At 40.6% G+C, this 18,652-nt stretch overlaps 1 protein-coding gene across 2 annotated transcripts in view; it reads right to left on the reverse strand.

Moving 5' to 3' along the window:
* Positions 1-593: 593 nt before the first annotated feature.
* The window catches only part of SCAMP1 (secretory carrier membrane protein 1), a 234,782-nt gene continuing 216,723 nt past the window's right edge, over positions 594-18,652 (reverse strand). For both annotated transcript variants that reach the window (XM_069223363.1, XM_069223372.1), the window contains 2 exons: positions 16,324-16,441; positions 594-2,363 (listed from right to left, as the gene is read on the reverse strand). In XM_069223363.1, coding sequence (XP_069079464.1) covers positions 2,199-2,363; positions 16,324-16,441 — 283 coding nt within the window. In that variant the 3' untranslated portion in view covers positions 594-2,198. The remainder of the gene's footprint in view (positions 2,364-16,323; positions 16,442-18,652) is intronic.

Consider the following 18,652-nt stretch of genomic DNA (forward strand, 5'->3'; position numbering starts at 1 on the left):
CCGGTGTATGGTGGAGTTTGTATCAATAAAATTAATTTAATTAAACACAAGGTAGTAATGAGGTCGGGAATTTCAAAAGAACATTAGCACATGAGAGGATTTCAATAAACTGTAAATACATGTCAGATTTAGCCTTTGTCTCTTACCTTTTGATTTAGATTTCACGTTTTGATTTTGGATTCCAAGACTCCTCATACCGGTCTATTCTAACTTATTACCATTAGTTCATGTGTATATACCACTTTAAAATGAAACCAGCTATTTGTGTTAGCTTTTGTGGATTTCGTTAACCAGAATAACCTGGAGTGTTTGAGCTCTAGTTTCATACTTGAGCTACATTATCTAATGAAAAAAAGTCTTTCATGAGAGCCAAGGCAGGGCTTGGACAACATAACATCGCTTGGTGTACAATTACAGTGTAATGAATGTAGCGACACCATACAAAACAAATGTTGGGGCATCTATGAGCGAATATCTGAAAATGTGAATAATGCCCATTAGGACGTTACCCACCTAAAGTTTCTGGTAAAAAAAATGACTGGATGTTTGATTCTACCGAAATATCTTGAGCTGAAGAGAGGAACACCGTCTAATGCGTGGACAGAGCATTTTATTATGAAAGCTACAAACAGTGAGACTGACAAATGTGAAAACTACTACAACCCCCATCATTCCCTCTAACTCCGGAGCACCGTGTGCACTGAAGGACGCATTGCGTCCCTCATGCACCCACGGATGTAATAAATAGACTGAACATCTTAAACACCACCAAATGGCTCCCACTGTGTAGGACAACAGAGCCAACAATAAATATTCATTGGCTCTACCCACACAAGGGTTACAAATTATATAAAACGAGATACACATTGTTACCTCAGTAAACATGATACGAAAATGATTGAAATCAGAGGAGAGGATAGAAGAACCAATACTAAAAAAACAATCACTAACAATCCACAAAAATTGGATTTACAATGATGCCTCTTAACGATTTGTATTGATGATTTTACCAATGCAAATCGGACACTAAGATGATCACATGAATGCGTTACGACGTCAGATAAACATCCTAATTACTCTGCAGTGACTCGGTGTTAACAAATCAACAATATGCAAAATATTTCCATTTGAAAAGTAATGAGGCGTTTCAAAATGTGTTAAACGTTGTTCAAGACTATCACTATCTGACTTAATGCACGCTTCAAAGGCAAAAAATAGCATTACCAAATGCAATAAAAACAAAAAGCAGAATGTAAAGGGGCACACGTTAAACTAGAAGTATTAGTGAGCGTTTAACATATTTATGTTTCTCAAGGAGAAAATGTAACAGGCATGCTCAAAGTAAAATTGGAAACTAATTTTTCTAGTTTCGCTTTAAACTGCAGATGCCATCTTTGAGTCAACTATTCATTGCATCACTCACTCACAAACACACACACACACATTCTACGGAAAATAATGCGTATGTACCAATGTTGTTTCAGAATAGTAACAGGCGAATACTACATTCAAACACAAACCTGATCAGAAGTGCAACCAAATTACTATCGCCTTGGTTTAAAAAATTCAACAGAATTCATGCCAAATTACAGGTTTAGGACATACCTAAATAGTAATATAAAAAGAATAAAACATTGAAGCAGCGTATATTTACATTATGCTCTAATGTAATTCCCACCGCTCACAGTAGTTATCAACACCCTATCAAAATGGTGGCAGCCAGATAAGTGTCGCAGAAGTTTGTCGTCTGCCATCCTTTAGACTAGAAGCGTCAGGCGACAAGCCTCCCCCAGGGCCACAACACTGCGGGTCACAGCACGCCTACAAGGAAGTCAGTGGAAGAAACGGTTTCACAAAATTAAGATCAGTTATGATGTTCGCAGTGGGGGATATAAAACTCAAAAACACTCCTGACATTAATCTACTGAAATGAAGGTCCGCCAGAACATAATATACAGTATGTATTTAGCACAGCTGTTGGAGAGAAGTGCAGCACAATCAGTTCGTCTGATCACAGAAAGGTCCAGAAAATTAAGATATAAATAAAGTAACTGACTGAGCCCATGCACGGGTAAATAACAAGGGTAAGGATGTGCTGTGCGCAGTCCAACACTAGTCTTCAAGGTAGTGCTCTGGGTAGGCCACGTGCAGTCACAGGAAGTGTTCCCAGTGCCCAGGCTCTCGGGGGCCATCTTTGCTCAGATCTGATTCCCCTTGAACGCGTTCTGGGCCGCGCTGGTTGCTGCCGTGGAAGCTGCGTTCGCTGCTGCCGTCTGCACGGTTTTGTTCGACATTACACCGGTTGCAAACTCCTGCTGAGCCTTCTCAAAACTGGCGCCTGTGGTCCGGTACAGCCCGTGCACCTGCAGAGAACGGAGCAGAGAGAGCGAGCTTAGAAGGAGGCAGCTTGTTAAACTAATAACATTGGAAGAACCAGGCAACTGCACCTGACCCGGTAAACAGCCAGACACCTGCTTTAGACGAACAAGAGAGTACACTGAAATAGTAGATCACTGTGCACAACAGCTAATGTGTCTACTTATGAAGCTCACGTTTTATCTAGGTGTGCACATATAATCAAAATAAAAATATGTGGTGGGGGGGGGGGACAACTGATCTTAGAGGTCTTGAACCGGTAATCCTAAATGTTTAGTCCATGCTAATGAGGCGTTCAGTGTAAAAGAACAGAAGCATATTTCTGAATCTCAAAGCAGATTTATACTTATTGAGCTTCTCACCTGTATAGGAACCGATAAACCTCTTGCCATCAAAATGGAAGGTTGTGCACATTCTCCCAAAGCTTATGGGGCAGGAAGGAAGAATGCTCATGCCCACCTGGCCCCTGCATGCTGCCACAAGGATGCACCAACAATGCCTTTAGCTGCCCAGCTGGCATAATCCAGAGCCAGATTAAGCATCTAACCAAGCTAGACTGGGAATCTACTTTAAACAGCCACATCTTGTGCAGGAATCAATACGTGAGGCAGAAATTACAAACTATAAGCACCATCCTGAAGGGCAGTCTGGCACTAGCTGGTGGTCTGAAGAGGGCGACAAGGGCTGCAGAGAGGTGGAAGCTTTCATTAAAGAGAGGAAGGCTATGAAGAGCCTACTTTTGAGAAGGTGCCCACGGATAAGAAAGTTGGGTTGGCCTCTGGGATCCAGGGGCAAGCAGTTCCAAACCTTAGGTGCAACTAAGAAGGCTTGGCCTCTGCGGTGAGAACCATGGACACCTGCCACAATGTTGGCTCAAGCTGACTGAAAGCAGCAAGTTGGCAGATATTTCGATAGATGAGTCTATGGAAAAAGAGCAGTGAATGGCACGGTGGCAAATACAGAGACAAAGATTATTTTTAGAAATTAGAAGTCAATAGAGTGTGAGCAACCTACTAGAAATAGGTTAACAGTTTAAACAAAGGGTCCCAAAAACTGAATTATGCACCAGTTGCTTATCGGAGAGTTGCCGTAATCGAGGTGGGAAGATATCACAGCTCGCACAACTACTTTAAGGAGGAGGCACAATAAATACATTTGGAGAGCTGAAGCATAAGAGCGTCACTAAAATTAGAGCCTATATAGCCAGTGAAAGCTGAAAGGGCATGAACAAGATTCATGATGGTCTGCCACCACTCACTGGAACTGCCAATTATTAATACCTCAAACTTTTTAAAATAAATTTTAATTGCAACATTGAACAGTTTTAACAACTTCATGTTACAAAGTGAATGGTGTAAATGACAGATGCAAACAATGTATACGTTTCATAATAAGCAGATGTATTTATGCCGATACGCTGCAATGGCACTTCTCATCGCTGACCCAGGTGGGGAGGGCAGCAATTTTCAAAATGATAACCCTACAGAAATCACTCTGCATACTACACGTTTCTCCATTCCCAGCACCAGTATAATTCTTTGATTAACTAGAAGACTTAAGTGTGCTGGTACGAAGGGAGGCACCGCGTATAGTGCACTAAAATCAGTCTACAGATCAACTTACAATTGGGGAATACCATTACAGAGCATGAGAGCTTGTTATTGGGCCTCTGAGCTTCATGAATTAAATGCTCTAATAGACGGCTCAGCGACACACCTGAATAGATTAGCGCTAGACATAGCCATCAATCTGCAGGGCCTATATGGAGGAGGCGGGCAGGCAAACCCCACTGGTGGGAAGACAAACTGTGCTGAAGGCCTACGCAAGAGCCGCACTCAGTATAGACTGGAAAGCAAGGGTCACCAGGGAGACTCCATTATGAACTAGGAACCTTTTGAAGTTAGCACACAAACCAAAAATGTTCCCGCAGTGGGACTTTATAGGCGTGACTCAGGTTAAGGACATAGTAAATGAAAACAGGATTAAAACATTTTCAAGAGGAATAAGAATGGTCCATCTCGAATATATCAGTACTCCCAGCTCTGGCATGCCCTACTGGCAGACTCCAGACTGGCCCGATGTACCAGAGGCATCACCACTAGAAAACTAGGTACAGTTGGAAGAACTGAACAAGAGAGACCGTTTCATCTATATTCAAAACCCTTATTATCATCATCCCGGAATGTCTGGGTAAACTAAGGGAAGCATGAGAAAAATAACTTGGCCCAGTAGAAGACAGCCTGGGAGGCTGCTCGTATGTGCCCCAAGAGACAGCAATAAAAGCAAAATTGAGACCAGTCCAATGTGAAATACTACATAAAGAATATTATAATAGAAGTAGCTGGTTCAGACAACCATGTGCATGAAATGTGGCCACGTGCATGACATGTAACAGAGTATTGCACCATCCTACACACCATAAGTGAATTTAGGGTAATAGTGGCACTAGGAGGAGGTGCTAACCAAATAATCCACAGTACCAGAAAGCTATATTCCAATGATACCCCAACTCATAACATTAAGAGACCCCAATTACATTAACATACCTAACAGCAAACCTCTCTTCAGCGCACTTTGAATAATGGTGGAAAAAACAGACACTGCCAAGGAGTCAGGCAACCGATGGACCCCACAATGACTATGGCAGACAGGCACCGATGTGTATGCAAGATGAGAAAGTGGTGTATGAGAGTAAGGGCTGCCCACAGATGCTTCATTACAGGCTAGATGAAGATCCAACAGGCTGTAAGGAATTTAGATAGCAACTCAGAAGCACATGGTTCTATAAAGAATGAGGGAAACTGGCAATAACATGAGCACGTTCAACATCGATATTTGTAATATGTTGAAAGATTAACCTTGTTCTGCTAAATTGCTATAGCTATGAAACGGTATCTGTACCTTAGCTGTATACACTATCTTTTTTCTTTGTTAAACCAAAAAATGATAATGAGTTTATAAAAATGCATACATTGACAATTATGTGCTAACGGATCATATCATTGAAGTGTAGTACGCTACCTCTATGGTATTGAAGCTGATGGAAGGGAGAGGACAAGAAGCATAAAAAGAAAAAGAAAATAGCTGGAAACTGAAGGGCCCTAATGCTGCTCTTTCTATGATAAAAGGAATTTTAATATAAGAAATTAGAAAGAAAGCAAATATTCATATGTTCTAAGTCTGCAAGACCAAGGATGCTATTGGCGCACTTGAGCAACTCAGAAAACAATGACATGCAACCATACCAATGGTTAAATAGTCGACCTGAATATCTACCACACATTCAGAAAAGGACTCTTTCAAATATTAACACCTGATCCAAAGCTCCATAGATAACCCTATCTTAATATCTAATGCTTGCACTCAGATGTAAAGAGTTGCTGTTCATCAATTTAGCAACTGCATTGGTGCAATTTTCAAAGCCAACCTCTATAATAGGGATATTGGCATCCATGCAGATGGTGACCTGAGGGTCACCTGTGTACGTATAGCACGAAAATCCAAATGAGCAGATGAGAAGAACTAGAGGGAATACATGGCCATCTGAAGGCCTGATCCTCTAGGAGGAACGTTGTAGGTTGAACAAAAGAAAAAGGAAGACTAAAGAAAGCCTGGGCTTGATAACAAATGGAAAAACACAAACTGGCCAGGGCAATGTCTCCTAATCTTGCAAAAGAAAAAAGTTCCAGAGGAAAAGAGTTAGATAATATTGAATGTGGCACACATTTTTGGTCAAAGAGAATATAGGCTGCTCTACTGCGTTAGTCCGGAACTAGCAGAAATTATCCAATCCTGCTGATCTCTCTGAAGACTTCGTGGACAGGGTCAAGGAGGAGTCAGTCCCCTAAAAGCTGAGACCTCTCGTAGCTGACAGCACTTTCAAAAAAGTTAGGACTTACAGGCAAAATAAGATATGTTGTTAATTAGCCAAAACAGCTGTAATTTTATTTTTTAAATAAAGACTACAATTGCCTGTTTCCAAGTTGAAGAGAGTGTTGCCTCTGCTAAGGAAAAGTTACAAATATATGTGAAGACAGTAGTTAAAACATCCAATGTCATCTCAAAAGACTGAGGTCCACAGAACAACTTGAATTAAGTCTGAGGAACGTGAAGGTAGCTGCGAGGAGAAGACATTAGGAGCAGACAGGACCGGGATAGCGTCCAGAGAAGCTGCAAAGTCAGTGTTAATGACTTTGGACCTCAAACAATTAAGTGGGGTGGCATGGTGAGAGTGGTAGAATACAAAGTGTCCCAAGGGAAATCGGGAAATCTGAGTGACTGGTTGAAGGGAGTGAGTACCGAATCTAAAGGTATGCCATCAAAACCTTTGGCTAGCAAAACGGGTCGGCCAATGAGTTGTTAAATCAGTCCAAGAATAGGGCAGACAAGCAAAAATCGAAGAGTTGAGGGATAGTGCTGACTTTACTAATTAATGACAGTAAATATTGCACGTTAAAGCTTCAGAAAAATCAAAATCTGAGAAGATAAATGAAGGCATTACTCAATCTTCCTTACTAAAAATAACCAGGCTACCTCCCATTTGTGTAAAGCGTCCAAGGAGAGTTATAAGTGGGGGAAATTGCTATAGCAGTATCTGGGATGCACAAATCACAAGGCTTGTGGCATGAATCTTGGCAGAAGCCTAGCAACAATTTCTGGGATATAATCACATAATCTTTACCAAAGCTGTCACACACCCACCTACTGAGAGGTGCCCATAAAACATTATACTGTGCTGGGGGAACTTTAAGGTCGGCTCATAATAAAGACTCAACAATCAGCACGTTGAAGACCTCTACTTTGGAGAGTTGATATCACTTCAATTCCTCCTCCTCATCCATTTGAACTCTACTACCAGGACCATCTAAGACATCAGCTAAAACCGTCAGGAAAGAGTAATAGTATCAGCTCTTCACAATTACAGATAGTTACAGAATTGTCATGGGCTATTTCAGCATTGCTTAACACCTGAAAGCATGCTTGTTTGCAAATCAGATACAAAAGCGAGTAAGAGGAACTGGCGACTGATGTATTTGTTAATACTCGTAAAGAGCTTGATGATCGCTTCTCTCATTGTGTATATTGCAGTTACAAAGCATGCTTTCGTTCAGAGAAATCAAGAGAAAAAGGTGAAGCAACAGAAACACTAGGTCTGTTCTCAACCAAAATTATTCAAGCATAGATTTGGGACGTTAGGTGATGAACTGGTTAGACGCCAAGTATTCACATATTTAAGGAACAAAGGTATTCAGGAAAAGTTAAGGAATGAAAGTAAATCATCCTTAAACGATACAGTCTCCTTGGTAATGAAACAAGATCAGAACATAGGGCCAGATGTATCAAAGGTTTTTACCCATTCTATGTCTATGGGAAAATGTGTTCATACATATGGCCCTTAGTGCCAAGGCAACTTTAAACTCTGAGAATAAACCAGTGCACAAATTGGTTGATAAACTATCTTATGGAAAGAATAAGGAATGTGATGGAAACAAGTCACCGACTCCTACCATGATGTAGCCAGAGGTGCTATTGTAGTACTACAGCTCAGCACTCTTCGAAATGTGTTAAATGCCCTTCTAAAAATGCTAAACATTTACAGCGCACCAAAAAATGAACAAAGTATTGAGGAAGGAATATGACTGAGCTTGAGGATGTCAGGGTCTCACATATGAGTCATATTACTGTGGAGAGAAAAGGTGATTTGAATTATGAGGCTCTGTCTGTTTCTAGGAAGAATTCCTGGCGGCCGAGCAATATTGATGTTGAGTTAAGTGGTCATATTCGTGAAGGTAAGATGGAACTAGGTGTAGATATGTGTCCATGAATGTCTGTGAGAATTGCCAGTGGCCACGCTCACTTGGAAAGTGTTCACAATGCTCCAGTCTCAAAGAATCTCATTTCTTCTGTGGATATGGGTAGATGCGTGACTGATACTTGTGAAAGTCAAAAATTGTTTTCTGGTAAAATGTTTTGAGAATGCCATTGCTGACAAATTAACTGGATCTGCCGGTACTGAAGATAAGGTAGGCACTTTTGGGAGAAAGTTAGATACCCAAGAACCTTGAGATTCATCATTTCGCTTCAACTTATTACCTTCTAGATACATTTCAATCTATACGTGTTCTTGCCAGTTTATTTCACATTTATCTCATTTCTTGTATGCTGGACAGTTGCTCTATTGTATTTTTACATCTCGTTTTAACTTAATTTGATTATGCTTTAGCTGTTATTTTTATTTTTTTGGGGTGGGAGTGTGGGGGGAATTAAAGACCAATCTTGTAAGTATTGTGATATGTCATGAATTATTTCTTCTGTCAGTTTAAAAGTGTTGTACCCTGTGGAAGAACCACAGAGCTATGAGAAGGTCTTGACTGTGATGGGGTTAGAGTGGAAAAACAGCAAGGGGGTGGATCGAATACTTGAATAAATCTAAACTACTGGCAATCACATCCCAATCCATCGTTATTTGCACATCATGCCACCTCAGTTTAGACCCAGCCAAATGCAAATAAAATTGAGTGACTGGCTGAGATTAATTCAAGCATTCCATCCATCACATCGCATTTGAGATAGTATCTAACTATATTGACTTTATACCTCTGAATGCTCCAATTCTGGCTTTCAGCAGCTTACAATGTCTGTAACTAGACGATAAGCCTAATCCCAGGAAGATATTGTTTTTATTCTGATGTCTGGCTTGTTGTTTCAGAAATAGGTCCTGTGTCTGAGCACTCACTGCTGTGCCTGGTCACATCTTAATTTGTTCTGTGGCTGAGCATTAGAAGCTGTGTCTAGGGACTTGGGGCTTTGCTTTTGTAAATGATGCCTGCACTTTGGCATCTGTACCTCATCATTGAGCTAGTCGTGGGTAGTTCAGGCCATGCCAGGGAATTTAATGGCTGGTCCCTGACACCGTATTTGGAATTGTACCTGTCAATCTAGTGCTGTGCCTGAGAGTAAATGTGCAAAAGCTGAACTCGAAGGGTGGAGCATGCTCATCCTTGCAAGAACAGGACATCTATCCCATGGTGGAACAGGCCACTGTGTGTTTACAGGACATGGAGGTGATCAGAGTACCAGACCTAGCAAAGCCAGACTAGAGGTACCAGAATAAATGCACCTTGGCAGGTTGCACATTACGTAACATGCATTTATAAAGGACACACTCACCGTTTGGGCCTCTTGGGCTGAACAGCAGATGTTTTTACTACTGAACTTCATGGTTCTCATTTTTTTGCGCTGAGAAGGATGAAAACTGAGTGGACCACTAGGATTCAGGTCTATTCCTGAGAACTGATGACCGACAAGCATATGAGGACTATACCTTGGTAGCTGATGCCCGAACCTCTGGCAGTTATTGCGCCTTGTTAATTTTGGTGGCGTCTCTTCGTGTGATGGTATCGGGGTCATGGAACATCACTTATTGTGATATCACCAAGGTTAAAGTTAATGTGACATCACTTCCAGTGATGGAAACAGGAGTCACAGGTTTGTGGTGTCACTTCTACGACACCTGGCATTTTGGTGAATTGATGTCCATTGTTGCCACTCTTTCGGTAGGAGGGAAGGCCCTTGTCGGACTCCTTCAACTTAGAACCAGAAAGGGCTTTTAGTATTTTGCCAACAACCCAAAATTATTTCCAAAGTAACAGCTCAGCTGTACTCTATGCCCGCTCTGGGCACCATATAAATGAAACGGTCATCTAGAAAGAAGTAGCAGCACCGCCTATGCTGATGTAGAAAGACCAGCTGTGGGGCCAGCACTTTTCCAAAAGCCTGAGAGGTGGCACTGAAAACGAACAGTAAAATCCTGTACTGGTACTGCTGATTTTAGATTGAGAACCAGAGGTACATTTGGTACTCGTTCACGATGGGCACACGAAGATATGCATCTGAAGGTCCACTGACAATATCCAGTCACTGATCTGTGAATCAGACACTACTCAAATAGAATCTTTAACATTCAGAAAGGGAGCTGGGACTCAGTGGGGTTGTAAAAATCCAGACGGGCAGAGTCCCCATGCCTGTTTTCCTTACAGCTAAATAGTGGGAGAAAATCCCTGCCCTTTATGCAGACCAGCACAATTTATCTCAAGAATAGACTTTCTACCGCCTCTAGACTTTCAAGGTATACAGACTGTTGCAGAGATGTCGGCAGAGGAAGTTGTAGAACATAGTCTAAAACATCCAAACAAGCAAAAGGATGCATTGCCAAGACTTTATGACAGAATCATATAATACAATATATGAGAAAAACATTACCTGCAGCTTGTAATGCTACATATCATGATATGCACTTTCCTAAATCTGTTGCTGGGTTCGCAATAGTACCAGTTTAGATGTAAAAAATGCTTTCAGTTTCAAGCATGTGGTGATTCACTAGTGACAACAACCCACAACATAACAAAGCAGACTTCACATTTGAACGAATGTTGAGCATATGCAGAGTCTATACTAGAAGCTGCAAACAGTGTTCGAGGTAAGTAATATCTTGCATTTGTGACAAAGACTGCTACAGATTACATGCTGCTCATCGCCAGTAAAGCAGTGTAAATCCCTCTAAGGTGGTGGATTGTGGTAAGTAGATGTGGAATTAGTGCTTTAAAAACAGCTTGTTCGGCTTGAGCCTCTTCCAGCAAACATAATCAAAGCAGTTATGCTTTGTGAATGTGTGGATGGAGGACCACCTTACTGCTTTGCATCTGTTCATTAAAGGAATGTTGCTTAAAAACCTTTTTGCCCCTTTGTGAGCACGGCATGCTTGTGGGATGGCTGCAGATGCAAGCGTTGATTTAGCATATCAAAACGGAATACATTTAACAACCCACCATGAATACTTGCTTTTGAAACACGACTTACAAAGTCTGGGTGGAAATGGCATGTTTCTTTCGAACTGAAAAAACTCAAAACAGAAATTAGGAACCCTTCTAACATACAGAGTGTGAGGCAAACACTCTGCACTGGTCTCTGAGTTCATAAAGTATTAAAGTAATTCAAAAGATTCACAACACTTGGGTCCCAAGAAGGAACTGGGATGAATCTAGGTGGTGTAATGTTTTTTTTTTGCAAGCCCTTCATGAAATACTTTATGACCAGAACTTAAACATGGGATACATTCTACTTTGTGAAAGGGCGCTATTGTTGCTAAATGCATTTTTATGAAAATATATTCCAGCTCTGAATTTTGTATCTGCAAAAAGTTTTGGCTGTCATTTTGGATGGTTATTGAAGTGGATTCAACTTATCCTTTTGAAGTCAGTTGTGAAATGCTTTCATTTTGATGCATCACATGCGTCTAGAAACCCTCTTGGGTGATTCGCTAAGCTCTATAAATCGACTGACTGATAAAATATCTAGCTTCTCTTAGAACAGTCATACACTCCTCAAGAAGATGACGGCATCCAACTTCTAACAGCTAAATTGACTGTTTGAGATTTGCATGTAAAGGTCTTTTGTTTTGCTCATGTACCCATCCATGATGGTTCGAAAATAGGCCATGGTAGCCCTGGTTCCATTGGAGAAGGGACGGTAAGATAGACCGGAGAGCAATAAGAGCCCCAAAGTCCCACCGAACCCTGTGGATACTGAGCAAAGGACCACTACTTTTAGAAGTGCAAGAGATAACATAATCCCCCCTTTAGTGATCAAGCACAAAAATGGTGATGGGAAAAATATATGCATTAGGTCCAACCACTGGCAAACACTCTCGTAGCATTTAAATCCATTGTTCTTTTGTCCACCTCATTTTGGACCCAGCCCTGTGCAAATCAGTCTAGACTCTGCTGCAGTTGGAGCAGTTGAGCCCAAACTATCATGCTATGTCCTCCCTGAAATGGAACACAAGCAACCCAAGTCCGGTTTTACTCTAATTGGGGCTCTTCAGTTGGGTGTAGCTTGGGTCTAGTGGCATAGTGAGCAAGGGACCCATGTCTGGGCACACCATTGGCAACTTCGGGCATTACATTAAACACAAAAAGGGTGATGGAGGAATCAGCCAAGAGTATATTAGTGACCACCACATGCAAGATCAGCAGCAGTGATGCGATCACCTCAGTGCATAAGTGAGGGTTACCAGCAATAACTGAAAAAAGGCTTTGTCAATTTGGAATACCTTTATGTAGGCAATACATGCCAGCCACAGCTGCGGTGCCCTTGGCATGGAAGTAATACCAGTAAACAAGTCTCCCTCAATGCAAGATCACTCGAAAATCAGCTTTAAATAGATTTTGAAGGTCAACCATTTTTCTTCAAACATCAGCTTATGAGTTCTGCAAATACCCACGGTTTTGGCATACATAGATTAATTCAACCAAGCAAAAATTTCTGATTCAGTAGGCTGAGATGCACACAGGAGAGCTACTTAGCTGGAGAGCTACCAGTAGCTCACGGGCTATTCATTGGAGAAGCCCAATTACGTTTTTTTGTTTAAACATTTGGCCTGAGAGTAGAACATTCAGTTTCTGGCTGTGGCATTTCCCTTATTTTCCTCACCATGTAAGGGTTTGGCAATCTACACAAGCACATATGAGATTGATCTGATCTGTAATATTTGCAAAACCATGAACCCTTCATTGAAGGTTTGCAAATTTAGAACAGGTGACTGATTTATCAATTATAGATCCGGTCTTGCCAGGATTGTGGATGTCATCAATGCTTGATGCAAAGACCAGCCTGCTGTGCTCTTAAATTGGGAGTCAAAGACTGTTTCTGTGCATTGGACTTTTGCACATGTATAATAGCCCCTAAGGATACAGGATAATGAAGGCAGTGTCACTGCACCTAAATATCAAGCTCAAAAGCAAGAATGCTGCTGGACCATATACACCAGGATTTTCATTAAAGTCAATCCAGATACCATTAGCTAACTCCTGCTTAAAAGAAATGGTTACTTCTTGCTTTGAAGTCTTCATCTGTAGATATATCACTCAGTTTGTTTGAAAGAAATGGGGAGGTTTTGAAAGATTCTCACCACCAAACCACAGCTTTTTTTCTCTTAATTAAGAGATGCGGCTATTGAAGTTGCTGAACACACAACTTTGCAGAAAGGTGAGAAAAAAAACCACACACACGGCTCCTCCCAAAGAGACTCAGCACTTGTTTTTCAACTTTGGAGCCAATATAGAAGCACAGTTGGGCTTTTCCCCCCCAAGCATGAATTCTCAATTTGTTCCAAGCAAAAATAGTCATTTTTTGATGTCAAGCTGAATTGCTTGTAGCTGCTGTGGACAGTAGCATCCACGGCCCCTTGTTTTTCTGGTGAATGTACAACATTTATTGGCCGCTGACTTCATCACAATGGTAAGGAACATTTGCTTCTTGTTTAACACGTCTTAATCCTCAACACAGTTTACGGGGCTTACGTGGACTTCAATGGAGAGAAGCTTTGCCAAGCTAACTCTATGGTCACTCGCAAAATTGGGAAATTTAGTGGAGAAACAGGAATATTTGGCAGGAAAACACCAAACAGTCTACTGTAATCTGCATGGAGGGATGGAGGAAAGTAAAGGAGGGGAACTGATCACCAAAAGTGGAAAGACAATTTAGTCCTTATATCCATCAAAGTCAACATGATGACGCTGCATCAAATGCTTTATCAGAAGGAAATTAATAACAAGGGGGAAAATAATTTTCTGCCAAGTTGCCAAAGCTATCTCACTCCTAGAATTGGCCCAAATCAGCCTTGACAAAACGTGTCTAACTGATCTGTAAAAAGGACACGACAGAACTTTGTCTACAGGGAGTGCAGAATTATTAGGCAAATTAGTATTTTGACCACATCATCCTCTTTATGCATGTTGTCTTACTCCAAGCTGTATAGGCTCGAAAGCCTACTACCAATTAAGCATATTAGGTGATGTGCATCTCTGTAATGAGAAGGGGTGTGGTCTAATGACATCACCACCCTATATCAGGTGTGCATAATTATTAGGCAACTTCCTTTCCTTTGGCAAAATGGGTCAAAAGAAGGACTTGACAGGCTCAGAAAAGTCAAAAATAGTGAGATATCTTGCAGAGGGATGCAGCACTCTTAAAATTGCAAAGCTTCTGAAGCGTGATCATCGAACAATCAAGCGTTTCATTCAAAATAGTCAACAGGGTCGCAAGAAGCGTGTGGAAAAACCAAGGCGCAAAATAACTGCCCATGAACTGAGAAAAGTCAAGCGTGCAGCTGCCATGATGCCACTTGCCACCAGTTTGGCCATATTTCAGAGCTGCAACATCACTGGAGTGCCCAAAAGCACAAGGTGTGCAATACTCAGAGACATGGCCAAGGTAAGAAAGGCTGAAAGACGACCACCACTGAACAAGACACACAAGCTGAAACGTCAAGACTGGGCCAAGAAATATCTCAAGACTGATTTTCTAAGGTTTTATGGACTGATGAAATGAGAGTTAGTCTTGATGGGCCAGATGGATGGGCCCGTGGCTGGATTGGTAAAGGGCAGAGAGCTCCAGTCCGACTCAGATGCCAGCAAGGTGGAGGTGGAGTACTGGTTTGGGCTGGTATCATCAAAGATGAGCTTGTGGGGCCTTTTCGGGTTGAGGATGGAGTCAAGCTCAACTCCCAGTCCTACTGCCAGTTCCTGGTAGACACCTTCTTCAAGCAGTGGTACAGGAAGAAGTCTGCATCCTTCAAGAAAAACATGATTTTCATGCAGGACAATGCTCCATCACACGCGTCCAAGTACTCCACAGCGTGGCTGGCAAGAAAGGGTATAAAAGAAGGAAATCTAATGACATGGCCTCCTTGTTCACCTGATCTGAACCCCATTGAGAACCTGTGGTCCATCATCAAATGTGAGATTTACAAGGAGGGAAAACAGTACACCTCTCTGAACAGTGTCTGGGAGGCTGTGGTTGCTGCTGCACGCAATGTTGATGGTGAACCGATCAAAACACTGACAGAATCCATGGATGGCAGGCTTTTGAGTGTCCTTGCAAAGAAAGGTGGCTATATTGGTCACTGATTTGTTTTTGTTTTGTTTTTGAATGTCAGATATGTATATTTGTGAATGTTGAGATGTTATATTGGTTTCACTGGTAATAATAAATAATTGAAATGGGTATATATTTGTTTTTTGTTAAGTTGCCTAATAATTATGCACAGTAATAGTCACCTGCACACACAGATATCCCCCTAACATAGCTAAAACTAAAAACAAACTAAAAACTACTTCCAAAAATATTCAGCTTTGATATTAATGAGTGTTTTGGGTTCATTGAGAACATGGTTGTTGTTCAATAATAAAATTAATCCTCAAAAATACAACTTGCCTAATAATTCTGCACTCCCTGTAGAAGTCGTTTGAGTACGACCATTTTTTAATTTTTTTTTTTAAATAGACTTGACCACTGCCATTATGGATAAGAGATACTTAAGCCAGATGCCAGTTATCATCAATTTACGATTTTTAAATGTGACTGCATTTATATATTCGAGTATCTAAAAAGATCCGCCTCTCCCAAGCACCAACGTCAACTTGGTCCCATCATCCCCAAAAAAACCTCTCCAAATGACGTCCCTTTAATCTCCAGGGCACAAAAAGATCAGAATTCGATATATAATTGCCAGAGAATCTGGAAACCTATCTATTACCATGCACTCACAAACCTTTTGTTATGCAGATAATGACTGGAGGTTAATGCAAAGAAAACTTGTAGAAATTAAGGCCCTAATTACCGTTTTGCTCTTTGGAACAATATTGATACTTACATTTAGGAAGCTGCACCAAGAATGCGATACAAGACAATTACATTCCGGGACATATATTTTTCACACAAAAATTGTCATCATTCAACAGAAGGAAAGCCTCTTTTGCTGAGTGAGGAAATGTATTATGGTTAAAATCACAGAACCCCTCTGAAGTATTAATCCTGAATATTTTTTGTTCAGTTAAAAACATTGCCACTTCACCCGTTTTGGAAGTCTCCGAAGAACTAGCTTACCTTTTTGAACATAACAAGTGACATGACCGCAGACACTGTGAAAAGGGCGGCTATGATTATCATCATAACTCCAACAGCAATACTTTTATTTAGGCCAGTGAGGGCTGAAATCCATCCACTGAAACACATATTTAGACACGTTATTACATTAATCGGTTTGCATTACAAATGTTAGATCCAAACACATTCACTGGATTTTTACATATTCAGAGAGAAAACAAACGGCAACACAAACTGTGGTCTTTGTGCACAATGTGTGAAACGACCTATAAACAAAGTAAACAAAATATGATGTATTGGCAGAGTGCAGTGTCTATTCATAACAGAAGGGGATATTTACAGATTTTCACATTTCAATTGCGAGGGGTTCTTCTGATTTGAATTGATTGGTAACTGATGTCATCGACTGCGAGCTGATGAAAGGCTGAGTTTATCGGTTGGCATTTGAACCTACGACAAGAAAAAAAAAAAAAGATCCCTGCAGTGGATGCTTTAGGCCACTGAGCTAACTGAGCCTCTGGCATCATCTGCATTTGAAAATATTTAAAAGTTGGAAGACGGGATCGCAACCATTTTCCGAGGACATGTGGATCTTCATTTTATTTACGTTTGTATCTCTCACCTAGTTTATTTAGCTAACGACTGTGGAAGATATTTCCATAAAAATAAATGATACCGTAAAGTGCATATACTAAGGGCACTATGAGATGGTATTCGAATATCGAATAAGGACAGGAATGCTTGAGTAAAGATTTTATTCAGGTTCTGTTCCCTGCAATTTGCTTTAAGCTACAGTAAAAATATACATAGTAAATAATGTTCTGCATATATTCATGCAAAGTGTCAAGCACAAAGAATCGAATATCTATAACACAATTTTTCCATAACTCAATACATAAAACAAGAGTAAACTATGTTAAACTACTGCTACCAGCAGAAAATACATTATTAATATACACAGTAATGAGACAAATACTCAATATTTATAAAGCATTATACCATAACTGATTTTCAGTTAATCTTATTTATGTATTAGCTAGAATATTATTACAGAGTACAGCTTACATAAATGAAAAATTCTTGCTTACTGCGTCACAGATGGAAAATGTTACTTACCCAGTAGACATCTGTTTGTGGCATTTAGTGCTGTAGATTCACATGCTTTGAATATGTTAGCCATCTAGTGTTGGGCTCTGAGTGTTACAGATTGTTTTGCTTCAAGGGTTTTCGAGTCACGAGATCGAGTGACTCCTCCTCTCGGTGATACTGCACATGGGCATCAAGTGCTTTGTTAGATTGATTTCCCGCAGGCAGGTGAAGTAAAGAGTGTGTACATGTGTATGTAGATAAATAGTAACGCAATGAGATGTCCATGCAGTGCAACTACACATGCAATCGAACACACATTTACAATATATTGTACTACAACGGCTACAGGCTCCCAGGGAGGAGGAAGGGCGCATGTGAATCTACAGCACTACATGCCACGAACAAATGTCTTTTGAGTAAGTAACATTTTACATTCAATGGCATATGTAGCTGTAGATACACATACTTTGCACAGACTGTAAAGCAGACACCTCCGAAGTAAGTGGTGGTTAGCCTGTAGGAGTTGGAGTAGTCTGAAATAATGTTAAGTACTGCTTGTCCAGCATTTTCTTGTTGGCGAGTTAACACATCTACACAGTAGTGTTTATTAAATGCGTGTAGTGTAGACCATGTAGCAGCTTTACATATTTCTGCTATTGGTATGTTCCCTAAGAATGCCACTGAAGCTCCTTTTTTTCCCTAGTGGAAAGTGCTTTAGGAGCTACTGGTAGTTGCCTTTTAGCCATAAGATAGCAAGATTGAATACACTTCACTATCCATCTGGCTAATCCATTTTTTGTAATAGAAATAGGATTACCTTTGTGAGGTTCTGAAATAGTTACAAATAGTTGTTTTGATTTTCTAAAATCTTTTGTTCTGTCTATGGAGAACAAGAGAGCTTCTTTAATATCAAGGGTGTGTAGAGATCTTTCAACAGCTGAATCTGACTGTATAGAGAAGACTGGGAATTCTACTGACTGACTGAAATGAAAAGGTGGAACTACTTTTGGTAGGAATTTTGGATTTCTCCTAAGAACTAATTTGTCCTTATGTACTTGAAAGAAAGGTTCTTCTACAGTGAAAACTTGAATCTCACTAACTCTTCCTAAAGAAGTTATTGCTCCTAAGAAAGCAACCTTCCATGAGAGAAATTGTGGAGAACAATAATGCATGGGTTGAAATGCTGGGTCCATAAGTCTTGTGAGTACAATGTTAGGATTCCATGCGGGAGCTGGAGGAA

The sequence above is a fragment of the Pleurodeles waltl genome, chromosome 1_1 (assembly GCF_031143425.1).
Source record: "Pleurodeles waltl isolate 20211129_DDA chromosome 1_1, aPleWal1.hap1.20221129, whole genome shotgun sequence".
In the NCBI taxonomy this organism is placed as follows: Eukaryota; Metazoa; Chordata; class Amphibia; order Caudata; family Salamandridae; genus Pleurodeles; species Pleurodeles waltl.